The sequence below is a fragment of the Hipposideros armiger genome, unplaced genomic scaffold (assembly GCF_001890085.2).
Source record: "Hipposideros armiger isolate ML-2016 unplaced genomic scaffold, ASM189008v1 scaffold_625, whole genome shotgun sequence".
Lineage (NCBI taxonomy): Eukaryota > Metazoa > Chordata > Mammalia > Chiroptera > Hipposideridae > Hipposideros > Hipposideros armiger.
In genome coordinates, this window is record NW_017731975.1 from 718,290 (window position 1) to 733,195 (window position 14,906).

The following is a 14,906-nucleotide window of genomic DNA, read 5'->3' on the forward strand; positions in this document are numbered from 1 at the left end:
CCTGTCACCCCGCATATGTGCATGCGTACAGCAGGAGAAAATGTCCCAGAACCAGGTCCGTGGCCCTGGAATTTCAAGGAAAGGCAAAGGCAAAAGGCACATGAAGGTGACTGATTGAATAAAAGAAAAACAAAAAGTAGCTGGAAGATACATATTATTTTGATTTTTTTCAGCATCCTTTTTTTCCCCCCATCAAAAGAGAAATTCAAAATATAAACTTACGTTTATTATTTTTACATTCAAGTGAAATTTCCCATCTGGGGGCTCAACAAAATTTTAGGTCACATCCAGCAATTTATTACTTTGGTGCCTTTTACTTAACCCAATAGAATTCAGCCCTCTATTAAAAAAAAACAGCTTTGTAGTCCCAGCTGTCACACTTATTCATACACACGCGTAGGCGCACACACAAATCCAAAAACCTCTACATAGAAAAATAAAGGATAAACATTATCCATCCATTTTATATTGTGTACTGAACTTTTATATACTTTTTTTTTCCTTTTTGCTGTCATGTTTTCACTCACTGCACATTTTCTTCCCACCTGTGTGATCTACAAATCTAGGGGAGGAGCCTGTCATGGTGAAGCAGAAAAGCTACGCTTCCTCTCAGGGGAGGAAGAGAAAAAGCAATGTCTTGCTCCCCTTTCAAAATCCTTCCCCACCTGCCACACCTCGGATGTCCCTGTGGACAGCCTCTGCTAGGTGCTGTCCCATCCTCTCCTTTCTGTAAGGCGTCCGGGAGCGGTAGGCCCACCCTGCGAACACCCTGCAAAAATAATCTTGCTGTGAGGGCAACAGAAAGGAAGCAGGCAGGGAAAGCCTTTTAAAAATAAAAGATTCTGGAATCACTGCCCACAGCCTGTCCCTTTAGTATGGAGTTCGACTCTCCAGCTTGTGCTTGGTGAGGAAGTACTTGAAGAACTCATAGACGGACCAGGAAATGGCCGTGGAAGGCATCTGGTAGAGGACGCGGGCCTGCATGCCTTTGAAGTAGCCAGGCAGGCCATTGAGCTGGTACACCGTCCGGAAAGCGTTGGCCATGCCTGACAGCCGGCCACTGATGTTGGCCAGGTTGAGGGCCACGTTCTCCTGAGTATTGAGGAGGGTCTTACACACGTCCAGAGGGGTGGTGGCTGCTGCGGCAAGCGCCCCGGCCAGTCCTCCTGAGATGATGTGGGACTGTGGGTTGTAGCCCCGGTGAGGGTTGACCTGCTCCTGCAGGAACTCGTAGGTGATGAAGTGGATGGACTGGAAGGGAATGTTCATGGTCAGCTGCGTGGTGTAACTCCGGTAGAAGGCCCGCAAGCCCTCGGTCCTCCAAACTGTCCGGATGCAGCTGAGGGCTGACCGGTGGGGTGAGTTGTACATCTGCATGCGCTGCTTCACAACTGTTGTCGGGGCCGCAGGGCGCAACGGGCGAGCAATCAGTCAGTGGGCAGTTGGTTGGTTTGGCCCCACCCCAGGTCGGAGTGAAATGGAAGCCAAGCCATAAAGAGAAACAAGCAAGTTTAGACATGCTGGTAACAGGTCCCAGAGGCCTAGCACACACACAGCCCCAGCCTGCGACCACCGAGGGCCAGCTCCAGGCAACCCCAACCCAGGGCCGGGAAGGTGGCTATTTCCTGAAGTTTCTCTGGCCTGAATCTTGTTGAAGGTGGTCCCTAAATCAGGCCATCACTTCAAACTGGATTCCCTAATGTGACCCCCAAATCCTGGCTACCTGGGGGAATTGCACCTGCCACAAATCTAAATCCTGCCCTGACCCCTCTGCCTTCCTCCATCCCAACACGTCTTCCTGGACTCGTGTTCCATCTATTCTTCTGTGGTCTGTATCTCTGAAAGTGTCATTAGCTTCTGTGTCGCAGTGCTCTTGGAAGAGACACTAGAATTATGTCAGCCCAAGTTCAATGACAACCTCCAACGAAGACCCTGGCTTTACTACAAAAGTAACTGGTGGTTCAAAGGACATGAGGCACATGAGGGCCAACGGTGGTCCCTTAGGCCTAGATTTGTGATCAGCCCCACACATGGCCCAAATGAATTCATACCGTGTGCTTTTCTTTACTTTTAAAGAAATAAAGTCCTTAAATCAATATAACGTCAAGGAGAAGAAGGGGGAGTTGAACTTCATTTTTTTCCCCTTTAAAAAATAAAACGAAAATGCTTGCCTGGTTAGCCCTCATCTGGGCTCAGTGGTCACTGACCAGGTCCCTGTATGAATGAATCGCCTTGAACACACAAAAAGGGAAGCCCACCTCCCAATCTGACCCATCAGGTTATTGAAGGACAGAACAAGTCCCCACGTCTGCTAGGGCATGGGAGCCAGCTGAGAGCAAGTAAGAAATTTTAACCATAAAAAGACAAAAACAGACAAACTTATAAGACTAGACTGAAAATGTTACCTCTGATTCTCCCTTCTGGCAAGAGGCCATTTGCAGATGGGGGAGAAAGGTAGAGAAAGTCCCTCATCTCACAGAGACTAACCCAGGTGAAAGCAGGCCCAGTGCCAGGTCCCAGAGCGCCTCGCTATTTAGACCCAGTTGGCTAAGGACACTAGGACACAGAAAACGCTGACAGGACTCAAGGCTGTACAGTTGAGAACTGTTTCCTAACACTCCCAAAAAATTCAAAAGGGAAAAAATACATACACACATACATACATATATATATGTATAGGAGACAGCTAAAACAAAACAGCCAAATGTTAATTTATGGAGTAGATGGATGCATACGTAGGGGTTCACAATACTCTTGTCTCTACATTTGCAAATGTTTGAAATTTTTCATAATAATTTCAAATTTATTTTTAAAAAGCAAATTGAGTATAAGTCCTCATGAAAGGCCTTTGATGAGTTCCCCCTAAATTTGTGTAGGGTTGATAAAGGTTAACAGGGGCCAGAAGGGGTGTGTGTGTGTGTGTGTGTGTGTGTGTGTGTGTACGCGCACACAGATTTCATAGTGCAAAAGCATGCAAAAGAATGGGCAATAGAGCTTGTTAAAATAGATTCCCTACCCTTACCCCAAGACTTTGATTTAGTGGGGCTGGGCTGGGACCTAAGAAAGCATTTCTCATGTCCCCAGGAGATGCTAATGGCTGCTAGTCCCCAGGTCACATTCTGAGTAACTCCCATTTAAAGGAACAGGAATACGAAAAGGTCAAATGCTCATGTCCCTTCTCAAGGTCTTTAATAATGTGATAAAGAATTCTTTTGCTTATTCTGCCTGGGGGCCAGGAGTCCTCTTGCCCAACCTTCTAGATCCCTCCCCCAACACCTGTTTTCCAGCCCCTTTGACATCCCCTGCTGCCACTCCCTGGGACCATGAAACATTACCTTCTGCTGGATTCATTACTGCATCGTGGAGCAGGGTGGCCATACTCCCAGCTATCCCTGCAAAACAAACTCCAGAAAATTACCCTCTGGGACCAGGCGTTCTGAGGAAGTTCCTGGAACCTAAAATCAGACGGAACCCTGGGCACAGCTTTCTAAGAAGCAAAGTTCACTATCAACTCCACCCAGATAAGTGTTGACTCTTAAAACCCTAAAGTAATCATGGAGATACTGGATAGAAATGGGGAAAATAACATAGGCACAGTTACCCACATTTTCATCTTGCAGAAACCTCATTTTCTCTCTTGTAGTCAATCCTGGGAACAGGCTATACCTGCTAACGCTGGATGGTCCTCAGAAACCACACTTGGTGGCTTTTTCCACTGTTTAGGCTTTAATTCTCGCTTGTCCCTCATCTCTGTCTACAGATGAACTCACTGTGCCCTTACACTGGCGCAGTCAGAGGGAATGGTACCATGCATATGGCTCAGAGAGGGAAAATGCCAGAGAAATCTTTAAGAAAATTCCTTAATAAAATCTAGGCATTTTTAACAAAACGGGCATGGGAAGAGGACGTCAGGAAGATCTGCAATATGGTAGGTTTTTTTCAGAGTTAATTTGCAAAGTTATGATTTGTCTCCGAGGTGGCCGACCCCATCGAGGGTCTCATCTGGCTTCGAGAACCAGGAACTTCAAAAGCCTGATTCAGGCCTGGAATTTTGCTTTGGGCTTCCTCCCTCTTGCGGGTAACATGCCCAGTAATTAAGATTACCGCTGGAAGGTGTGGGGAACTAGGGACACCAGGATAAGGCTTCAGAAAGGCATATACACCCTCCCCCCTCCTCCACACACACTTCTGATCATCCCCAGAAAGGTCAAAGTGCAACCACAGCACACATCACAGTGAAGCAGTAACAGCACTGGGCAGGACGTGGCATAACCTGGGTTCCATCAAACCGCCGTCAAGGGGTTTAGTGACCAAGGAGCTCAACTGTCACGTAAGGCAGTTTCAGCAAAAGAAGGGTTATGGACGCGGGGGGTGGACTCAGAGCGGAGCTCTTTGTGACCATCTCAATAAATGCAACGAACGGCCAGTTTTTAAAAAGCAAAACAAATATCTGCAAACCAGCCAGGTACAGGTATTATTACCAAGGTTTGCTGATGGAAGGGCTGCTTTTTGGTTCTGAGCAGAACAAAAAGAGAAGGGAAGAAAGTTGTGGCTGGTCACGTCTACCTCTCCATTGTTGAACAATTAATTTTGTTAAAATAAGTACACCGGAGGCTGCTATCCATAGTCCCATTCCATACCCAAACAAAAACCAACAAAAAGCCGAACCCACAGAAGAGGCGATAATAACCGCTCAGCTGGGCCCAGTAAGACATACGTATGTCAGAGCTGCCCGCCAAACTCAAGCCCCCATTCCACTCCCTCAAAACAACAAAAGAAAACTATTCCAGCCCTTGATCGCAGAGAGATGCAACTCAGACAAACGGAAAAGAATGGGGGTGAAATTCCCAAATCCCCAGAAGCTTAAAGTGGGAAAGGTCGTCTGCGCTGGAGCAAATCCTTTGTCAGCCATAAAACTTCTTGACCTTTTAAAGCTTAGTTAGATCTTGACGTTGTAGAGACCTGTTGAACCAGTTTTTAAATAGTCTCAAAGAAGCTGTCCAGATAACTTTTTTTTTTGTTTTTGGAATCCAGCATTCAAAAGTTTTGTTCCTAGTCAGGGTTACTTTTTTTCCTAGATCTGATCATTAATGGCTTTTGAATGTTTTTTTAAAAAAATAAAACAAAAAAAAATGAAACGAAAACCCACACAACAATGAAAACTGAAACACCTCTGTCACCGATTTTCCCCAGGCTTCAGAACACGAAGGAGGGGAACAGAAAAAAGCATGTGTGTGTGTGCGCGTGTGTTTGGGTGTGTGTGCACACACGACTCTAGAGTTCTTTATTCATAAGCAAGCGTGGCGGAGACGAGACGTCAGGCTGCTGGGTCACAGGGAGAAGAACCCTGGGGAAGGGTTTGTTGAAGGACAGAACTTTCTAACTCCAGACAAACGCTTTCAAATACCGTTGGCTAGGTGGCTGTTTCCTTGGTGGTGGAAAACGGCATTTAAAGTTCTTTTCATGTTTTCATAGCAGGCAAAATACATGGCGTGGGCCGGCCCTGCGCCCATCATCATCACATTGAGACCTCGCAAGGGCCTCCAGAAGCCTTCAGTCCGCATGATTTTCTTGAGGGCTCCGTAGACGCTTGAGTACTGGGCTTTGGGATCCGGATGCAAACTCTGCATTCGTGTCTGGGGGAGGGCGAGAAAACAAGAAAAGAGGGGGCATTAATGAGGACGGTGGAGAGAGAAGACCCAGAGGGAGTGAGAACAAACGGTCCGCTTTCATAGTTTCACAACATTTTCTGGTGAAGAAAGCACTGATTTCTCTCCTTCCTGAAGTACTCACTCCGCCCCTCTCCTCCCTCCCTGACATACACACATTCACATGGATTTCATGATACCCAGCCAAGAGGGAACAGATGGGAGGCAGGATTTGGAGTGGGAAAACCTGCCCTGCCCCTGGCAAGTTGTGTGACCTCTGATGAGTCCCTTAACCTCTCTTGGCCTGAGGATCCTCCATTAAAAAACAAAACCAACCAACCAAAAAAAAAAAAAAATCCCACAAAAAACAAAACAGGGTTTTCATGAGCATCAAATGAAGCAATGTGTGTCAAAACCCCCAATAAACTCACAGATCTAGTCAAATATAAGTATTATTGTTACTCTGCGGTTCCCAGTCTGGTTCTTTTTTTTTTTTTTTTTTTTAAGCTGAGCCATCCTGCTACCTGTTGGCAGCTCAGCGCCTGCTCAGCTCGGGCTGGACTCAAACCGCTGTTGCTCAGAGCTCAAACTCTTGAGCGAGCTCTTAACCAACCCAGTCTGGTTCTAATGTCTTCTGTGTCCTCACGTATCTGAGACCTTCGTGTTCTGAAAGCTCCCGCTCAGTCCCTACAATGAAATTTCCCCAGAATCCTTGAGCCCGTGTCCAGAATTTCTGCAGTAAGTGTGTCTGCTATAAATATCTTTGCCACAAGCATTTTCACTGCACAAGTAAATTGTCCATAAGGCAATTTTGCCATCAAAGATAAAATAATGAAAAATAAAACAAGGACATTAAAAAGGACATAACGGAACATGAAAAATTAAACAGACTTTATTGTGAAAAGGGAAAATACATTGCCTTCGAAGTCATTAGTATGATACGTTTAGTGCCTTGTGTCTCCTCTTTTGGCATCATATTTTTCTATTCCGTTACAATGTCTTCCTTCATTAAGAGAGGTATCCGTTTCCAATGAAAGAATTGATCATGCTCTCAGAGACTGTTGGGAACTAGTAGCGACCTCTTTTATATTTGCATAGCTTGGTAAACTTTTAGTGTTGACAGGTGGGAGGGCAGACTGTGGTCCCCCAAGGATTTGCAAACTAACATGTGATCATTTTTTAGCATATAGGATGTAATCTGGCTTTCCATGTAGCTTTGCAACCTGCTTTATCCGTAGTTGCTATCATCCACTATTTTAAGACCACCACATCTACTTGTCACTCTATCTGACCATTATGAGTGCTGAGATTTATATAATATAAAAATGGGAGTTCTATGAGAACTTCATCAATGGAGAAATGAAACTAAGTTAACAACTAGCTTAAATACATGAAGTCTGCCGAATGTAAACCAGGTTATCAACTAGCTCCTTTATCTTTTACCATAAAATTGCCTTATGGCCATTTAGCTGTGCAGCAAAAATGTTTGCAGTGAAAACACCGAGAACCCTTCCAGCCTTCACCTCTCTCTCTCATTTCCTCTAAATACTTTTTACATTCATCTTTATAAGATAGCACTTAAATATGAACGGTCTTGTCCTTAATTTCTTCATCTGTACAGTCTTGCCTCCTGAGGCAGAGACCCCGGCTTTCCCCACTTCTGTTCATGCCATCATGCTACCCAGGCACTTGAGTAGGTGTGATAGTTAATCTTATGTTTCAACCTACACTGGCACCAAATAGGATCAAACACTAGTCTAGGTGTTTCTGTGAGGGTTTTTTTTTTTAAGATGAGACTACCATTTAAATCAGTAGAATTTAAGGAAAGCATATTACCCTCCCTTGTGGGAGGGACTCATTTAATCAGTTGAAAGTGTGAAGAGAAAAATACTAATGTCCCCCAAGGAAGAAAGAATTCTTCCTCTAGACCAGCGGTTCTCAACCTTCCTAATGCCGCGACCCCTTAATACAGTTCCTCATGTTGTGGTGACCCCCAACCATAAAATTATTTTTGTTGCTACTCTATAACTGTAATTTTGCTACTGTTATGAATCGTAATGTAAATATCTTTTTGTTTTCCAAGGGTCTTAGGCGACCCCTGTGAAAGGGTCGTTCGACCCCCAAAGGGGGTCGCTGCTCTAGACAGTCTTTGGACTTGAGCTGCAATGTCTGCTGTTCCCTGGGTCTTTGGACTTGCCAGGTGTCATCACTCAGTTTGGAGAACCACTTAATAAAGGCCCCTCCCAGTCCTCGCACGTTCTAATAACAACCTCCATCCAGCCTTGGCATAAGGGAGTCACCTCCGGTTATGTGAGGAGGGGGTGGGGAGGGGATATTTGGGGGAGAACAGTGTGTGCCGAGGAGGCAGAGGCAGGGAGCACTGGAGCACGTGGTGTCAAGGCCAGCCAAGCCAGTGACATCCGTCTAAATTCTAGCTCTGGGATTTTGAGCAGTTTCCTTAATTTGGGGCCATGAAATAATCCCCCAGAGCAGGTGGGCAGGCTGAAATAACAGGGGGAAACAGCTGGTATGGATGGGCAGTCAACAATGACTGTCCCCTCTCTACCCACTTTACGTGCGTGAAGGCCTTAGGAGGGTCTCTCCCTTACAAAGCTGCTCACGTAGACTTACAAGGGAAATTTCGGACTGATTTCTCACCTCCCCTTTTTAAAATGAGGGGTGAGGCAGTGGGAAGAGTAAATATTACTGAACCCAAACGCAGCATCCTCTTACGGGGGAAAGAGGAGGACCACTGGGTATCTTTGCAAACTCCGTGGACGTCTCTTGTCTGTCCTCAGGGGGGTGGTCATATTTAATGACACATACCTACATACCTGGAACAGAGGAAAGTGGCCCATGAGCATGCAGCAGCTAAGGCTACCGTGGCCAGGTTTGGGGCCAGAACCTTTTTAGTCCTGAGGCTTAATTCTTCAACCTGCCTGCAGGGAGTACTCCCTCGGGGTCAGGCACCAGGATACAGAGGAAAAGTTGATGGGGAAACAAGGAAAGTGTGTGATAAGGGGAGAATGACACGGACCATCCAGGGTTCCAAAAAGGAGCTCAGAGGAGCGACCAGGAGAGATCAAGCTGTGCCGTTACAGTCATGGGAGCTTCCTCAGAAGAAAGGCTGAGAGAAGCCAGGGGCGGCCAGGTAAGACGTGAGGCAGAAGAGGCTGGAGCCTGAAAGAAGATCATCAGTTTAGTTCCCCATTTTCCTTTTTAGTGACTCTGCCTGTAAAATGTACAACAGAACTGGGCATTTTCCATCTACTTGTGGACCAGAAAAGAAACAGTCAGGGGTGGATGGAAACCACCCAAGTGTTCAACGAATAGACAAGCAAAATGTAGCATATCCACACAAAAAAAACAGTATTCAGCCTTAAAAAGGAAGGCCATTCTGACACATGCTGCAGCCTGGATAAACCTTGAGGACATTATGCTCAGTGAAATAAGCCAGAGACAAAAGGGCAGATCCGACATGATTCCACTTACACGGGCACCGAGGGTGGTCCAAGTCAGAGAGAGGGAAAGTAGACGGTGGCTGCCAAGGGCCGAAGGGAGGAGGAAAGGGGGATGGCTGTTTAATAGGGACAGAGCTTTGGTTTGAATCGGGACAGTAGTTAGACTTCTTAAGATGGAGGGTGGTGATATTAACCCAACAATGTGAATGTATTTAAGGCCACTGAACTGTAGACACTTAAAAATAATTAAGATGGTACATTTCATTTTTAAATTTACCACAATTAAAAAAAAAACAACTCAGGAGGTGAGGGTGGAGAGCAGGAAAAAGAAAATTAATGAAGTAGGATGCCTGAAGAGAGGGCAGAGGTTTCAAAAACACAACGAAAACAAGAACAGAGACAGAGAATTTCACAAGCCACCTTTCCCGTGCTGGGTTTCAGTTCCTGCTGGAGACATAGCGGCATGGCTCTCCTGTTTCCTTAGAGTAAATTCCCACTCTTTGCATTTTAATTCTCCCCTCTTAGAAAATCATAATGCACATCAGCGTATTATTAAACGTTCTTGGGAAGCAGATGTTGAGGAAAGCAGCCTGTTGAACTTGGTTTAACGAGGCACTTCTTAAACATCTGTCTTTGGCAGTGGAAGCCCCGGCTCAATGAATATCTGGTTCCACCTTGCAGAACACACTTGAGAAAACACAGCTGAAGCCAAGGTGGGCCCTGGACGCAGGAAGTGCAGCCATCAGCTCCAGGTGTCAAAAGGGTGTCCCCCATCCGCACCCCAGGCAGCCCCTGCAGAGTGGCCAGCAGGACCAGCCTGGAAGACGAGGCCCGAGAACAGGAGTGGCCAACGTGCGGGAGGAGCCCTGTGCTGTGTGCTGCCCTGTTACTCCACACCCACCGCATAACTGCTGTTCGCTCTCATAGGGGAAAGCACCTTGGCCCAGAAATCGGGAGACCCGGTCACCGCGTGACCTGAGCAAGTCCCCTCTGGCTCTAGAAGAGCAATGCTATAGGAAGGCTCCGTGCCAGTGATACAAACTCTGTATTTGCCTTGAACTGGCCAGAATGGAGTGCATGATCAAGCCCCTTTGACTCCAAGTCTACCCTAAGAAGACAAAACAGGGTCAGCCTGCCGGGTTGGCCTGTTCGCTTATTGAAGGGAGGAGGGAGGACAGAGTGGAAAATATGCGTGCCGTCCCAGGTGAGCTCGCTGGATCGTATGACGGGAGCGGAGAGGCCCTGGGCAGAGCGCACATCTAACTCAGCACCTGCCTCTTCAGATGGGAAACTGGGACAGAGCAGGAAAGCCACTTGGCCAAGTTCATACCGATAAGGAGGCACGGATCTAGGATCTGGGCCCTGGGCCAGGACCAGAAAAGAAAAGCGCAGAAGCGAGCTGAGCCTGGCAGGGAGGGAGACCTGGGACCACCCTGAGCCCCCTGCAGGGGACAGCCCTTCCAGCCCAAGACCCTGCAGCTTCACTTGGCCGCTGTCCTCCCCCGTGACCTGGACACGGCTGGGGATTCCCAACCCTCCTTTATCCACTCCTCAGAATGAGAAACAAATACTAATACAAAAAACTTCCTGTGCCGAAAGTACATGAAAGCACTGAAAAGACCAGGGGAGGATAATACGGGATCTGTCCATTCATCCACTAGAAGCATCTGCCACGTTCCTACTCTGAGGCAGGTCGATGGGGAGACAGGGCAGGGATGGGGGCTCCCAGTTCCTGCAGTGAAAAAACAAGCCTCACAGCACCAAGGGGCACAACTCCCCCTGAGGGACCAGGGCTGTGCTCCAGAAAGCTGGCCAGGAATCTCTATTCCAAACTTTCTCCTGGAGAAAGGAAAGAAGACTCAGGCGCCTAGAAAGTGCTAGGAAAATGCCCAATAATGTTAGCATCTGCCACCCAGTATCTACTTCAGAATCAGAAATCTAATTGATTAGGTTTAATTCTATCCCATCTGCCAATGGTTGCCCAGTAGCATTGACAGTCAGTAAGTCAAACCGTAGTAAAATGTCTCAGCCAGACTGCAGGGCTCAACCCCAGCCCCCTACTCATGGTCACAGGCGTCACTGTGGCCTGCAGCTCTCCCAGTTCCACCGGTGGCCCGTCCACAGCACTGTGTGCCCGCTGCTCTGGGGTCCGCTGCTGACACCCAGCTCCCGACCACAACCATGCAGGGCAGAGAGCATCGGGCCACGGAGCCTGCTCCCACGTAGGCCTCCCTTGCTGAGATGCCACCCATGGGATCACGGCCAGGCCAGCAGGAAGAGGCATTTTTGGCACAGTGCTTTGTGGGGAGAGGACTGCCTTCCGGAATAAAGCCACGGACCTCATCAAGGGCTTGGAAAGCCCTGTCTCATGTTCCAGAATCCTCGGGAAGCACACAAACCACATCAAGAAAAACCACGCACAGTAAAACTTTTCAGCACTCCCGAGTTCAAAACTGCCAGCATGGACTCGGGACCTGCATGCGCTCTGATTATGCTCGTTACAGGCGATGGACTCCTCAGGGTGCTTCTGACAGTCACAGCCTGGCCTTTTGAAAACCTCGCATAGAAATCATCCAAAATGAGGCATGAGGACACCATGCAACATCATTCCCCCACACACATCAATCAGGAGCAGAGCGGTGCAGAAAATCCTTCGAGGGACCCGGCTGCTCACAGCACGCAGACGCACATCGATGTGTCTTCACAAGTTCAGATTCCCAAATCACATCTTTTTACATCTCCCAAACTGTCAAAACCATGCACAAAGAGAATATACTTTGTCTCTCCCTTTTTTTAATTAAAAGGAAAAGTTGATCCTCTTGAAGTTTAGGCATAAGCAAAAGAAAAATGACTCCTCAAAAGCAGTTCTTGCCTTCCCCCCAATAAAAAGGGGGTGCTGGGGGCTACGATTACATATCAGAAGCATGTGATGGAGTGGTGCAGGGGAGTTCCAGGCCTAGCTGTTCTGAAAGTTCCTGTTGAGAGCCACGATTTTAGAGCAAGCAAAGGGCCAGCTCATGGGAAAATCAGGCAAGAAAGGCTGTACAGAGAAGAGATAGATGAGAGGAGGTGGAAACACGCTTCCAGCTAAATCAGGTCCGCGTCAGCTTCCCTGTCTCCCTCAAGGAGCCCTAGATGCCCCTCAGTTTCCAGGTCGCCCTGATATTGGGGGAGGGAAGGAGGAAGTGGCGCACATGTGTGACAACAAAGCATCAAGGCCGCCTTTTCACTTATGTCCCAGGGGGCCCTAGTTCAGAAAAGTCACATTTGCCCTTCTGACACAGACCGGTCACACTCCGATGTTCCTAACCTCTGAACTGTGGGCCTGGACTGAAAAGGGTTTGTGCCCCCTATCACTCTCCAGACAGAATCCCGAAACCTTCAGGGCCCATCAGGGGCAGGCGCGGGGTGGGGGCTACTGCTGCTTCTGGAGACAAAATCACCAAGTAAAGAGCCTTCATCAAGAACTTGGTAGACTGCAAGACAACCCAAACCCAGTTCCTCGGCCTCCCAAGGAAGAAGCCACAGCACCAAACACCACTCTTCCTAGAAACAGGCCGCAGCAGGAGGAGCCAGACCCCAGATCACAGCTGACCTGGATAAAGAAGGGCTGCAAACGAGGAGTCATTTGAGCTGCACCTAGACAGAGGGAAGGCATTGCAATCGACAAGGAATGGGGCTGTCATTATACTCCCTTCTATGCTATTTGGTTTTTTTGAACATGTGCATGTGTGACTTTGGAGGGGGGGGGCGGGGTAAAGGCAAAGAGAACAGGGAGACGAAGAGAACAACTCTGGCTGATGGGGAATGCGAACACGCTGGCGAGTCTGGACGGGATGTGCACGGGACGCAGAAGTGGAGCATGCGTGGTCAGGGAGCCCCGGACTCGGGAGGGTGGCTGCGCATTAGATGATCAATAAACGGTTGCTGGGAGAAAGGCAGGTTGGGGCTGGACTATGGGAGGCCCTGAAGGGCTTGCTGAGGAGTTTGGAATTTACTTTATCATCAAGTGTTTTCCACAGGGATGTACTGCAAAGGAAGACAGGCGCCATGAAGAGCCTCACAGAGGCTCTCGTGCATCTGGGAGGAGCGAGGTGGCCTACGCAACAGCAGTCCTCCGCACAGGTCACGTTACATGCTGGCCACTCTCTTCAAAGCTGTGCTTGTCTGCAAGGCCACTGTAACACCACATGCCACTGAGGTCTCGGTCCCTACCCTCAGGCAGCAGCTCACTACCCTGCCTGTGGTTGAACCATTCCCACATTCCTCTACCCTCGGAGCCAAACCTGGTCACTCCTCCCCTTCTCTAGAGAATTCTACAGCAGAAGCAGAGAGGGATGAAAGAATCTGTGCCTGGCGAAGGCCCGATATGCCCAGCACACACACACTCAGTTTGTGGCCCGCCCAAAGGATTATATTACCTCTGCTCTACAGGTGGGCAAATTCCCAAGATGCCAGGTAACGGGGCGTGTTCCATGGGTGGGACTGGTGACCTCACTGGAAAACCAGAGAGCAGGCAGAGCACTGGGCTGGGGGGTAGCCTGAACCACGGGTCACTTGTACCTACCCTGCCCGGCTCTAGTGAGACGAGCTGCGGCTGGGGTCCTATACTCTCGTCCCACATCTGACACTACAGACTGTGTGGCCTTAGGCAAACTAATTTGCTTCTTTGAGTCCCAATGCTTCTTATTCACAAAACATAATAATAATTAAAACAGTCCTATTAACAGCTAACTAGTCCCATTTACAAACAAGGAAACTGAGGCACAGAGGGGATAAGCACCTTGCCCCAAGGTCAGAGGACAGACAGGATTGGAAGCCAGGTGTGTGGTTCCAGGGTGACCCTTGACCACAAGGTGACATAGCCTCTCACAAAAGAGTGGATGGCAGGGATCATAAATGACCTCCAACTTCTGCTACAACCACACTAAGTCACATGTATACCACACCCTGTGTGCTTTCTGAAGAGGAAGAAGGCCTGACTGTGTCAAGGTCACCTAAATCCTTGCTGATTAAGTTCACGCCGCTCCCAAGGGGTCTGTCTAGGTCCAGCCTGCAAGCGGTGTGTACTTATAGGCAGTCACAAGCCCTGTCTCATGGAGGGCCCTGGGAACTAGTCGCTGATAACCCGGCCTCTGGTCCCAAACACTAAGAGTAGCTGGTGCAACACAAACCCATCCTCTCTCCTCAAAAAGAACTTGAACCATGCGCCCACCCACACTGAAACCAGTTGCCCATGGATGAAAGCCTGGCACTCCATTGGTCTTCAAAGGTTAAGACTGAATATTTCAACAGTCAGACTGCTTTCAAGTCACCTGGCCTCCCTAGGGCCTCCCCTGACGCAGCAGCCTTGTCTATCATTGGTTTATCAACACCCCACCTACAAGTAAGGACAAGATGTCAGAGATGGAACAGGAGAAACACATTCTCAAAAGTGGTTTACCTATAGATAAACTCACTAAGGCTTCATGATGCCACATGGACAAACAAAATACAACAGCCCACATGGGAGCACCCTAGAAGCACAGGGAGCCACTCGGAGCACCAGCTACCCACTGTGTGCAGAAGAAGAAAAGAATCCCAGCACTGAAAGCATGTTCAAGATTCTCCACATGAGGCTCTGGTCCCTGCTCCCTATTTCAGCCCCGACAGCTCTCCCATCATCTCTCTTACATGGTGGGGCTCCCCACGGGCTTTTGTTTGATTTCAGAGTTCGGCCACCCATCTAGCCTCCCCACCCCAACTTTGCTTTGCTAGTGAGGAAACGGTTATGTGATTTGCCCAAGCTCCCAGAGCC

General features: G+C 48.3%; 1 protein-coding gene across 4 annotated transcripts in view; it reads right to left on the reverse strand.

The window, feature by feature from the left end:
- Positions 1-204: 204 nt before the first annotated feature.
- SLC25A37 (solute carrier family 25 member 37) overlaps positions 205-14,906 on the reverse strand; it is a 36,974-nt gene continuing 22,272 nt past the window's right edge. Inside the window, exons 1-4 of one of the 4 annotated variants that reach the window (XM_019625418.1) lie at positions 8,686-8,751; positions 5,408-5,636; positions 3,336-3,392; positions 205-1,391 (exon numbers count right to left, since the gene is read on the reverse strand). In XM_019625418.1, coding sequence (XP_019480963.1) covers positions 871-1,391; positions 3,336-3,392; positions 5,408-5,636; positions 8,686-8,688 — 810 coding nt within the window. In that variant the 5' untranslated portion in view covers positions 8,689-8,751 and the 3' untranslated portion in view covers positions 205-870. The other 3 variants (XM_019625417.1, XM_019625421.1, XM_019625420.1) reach the window with 3 other exon arrangements.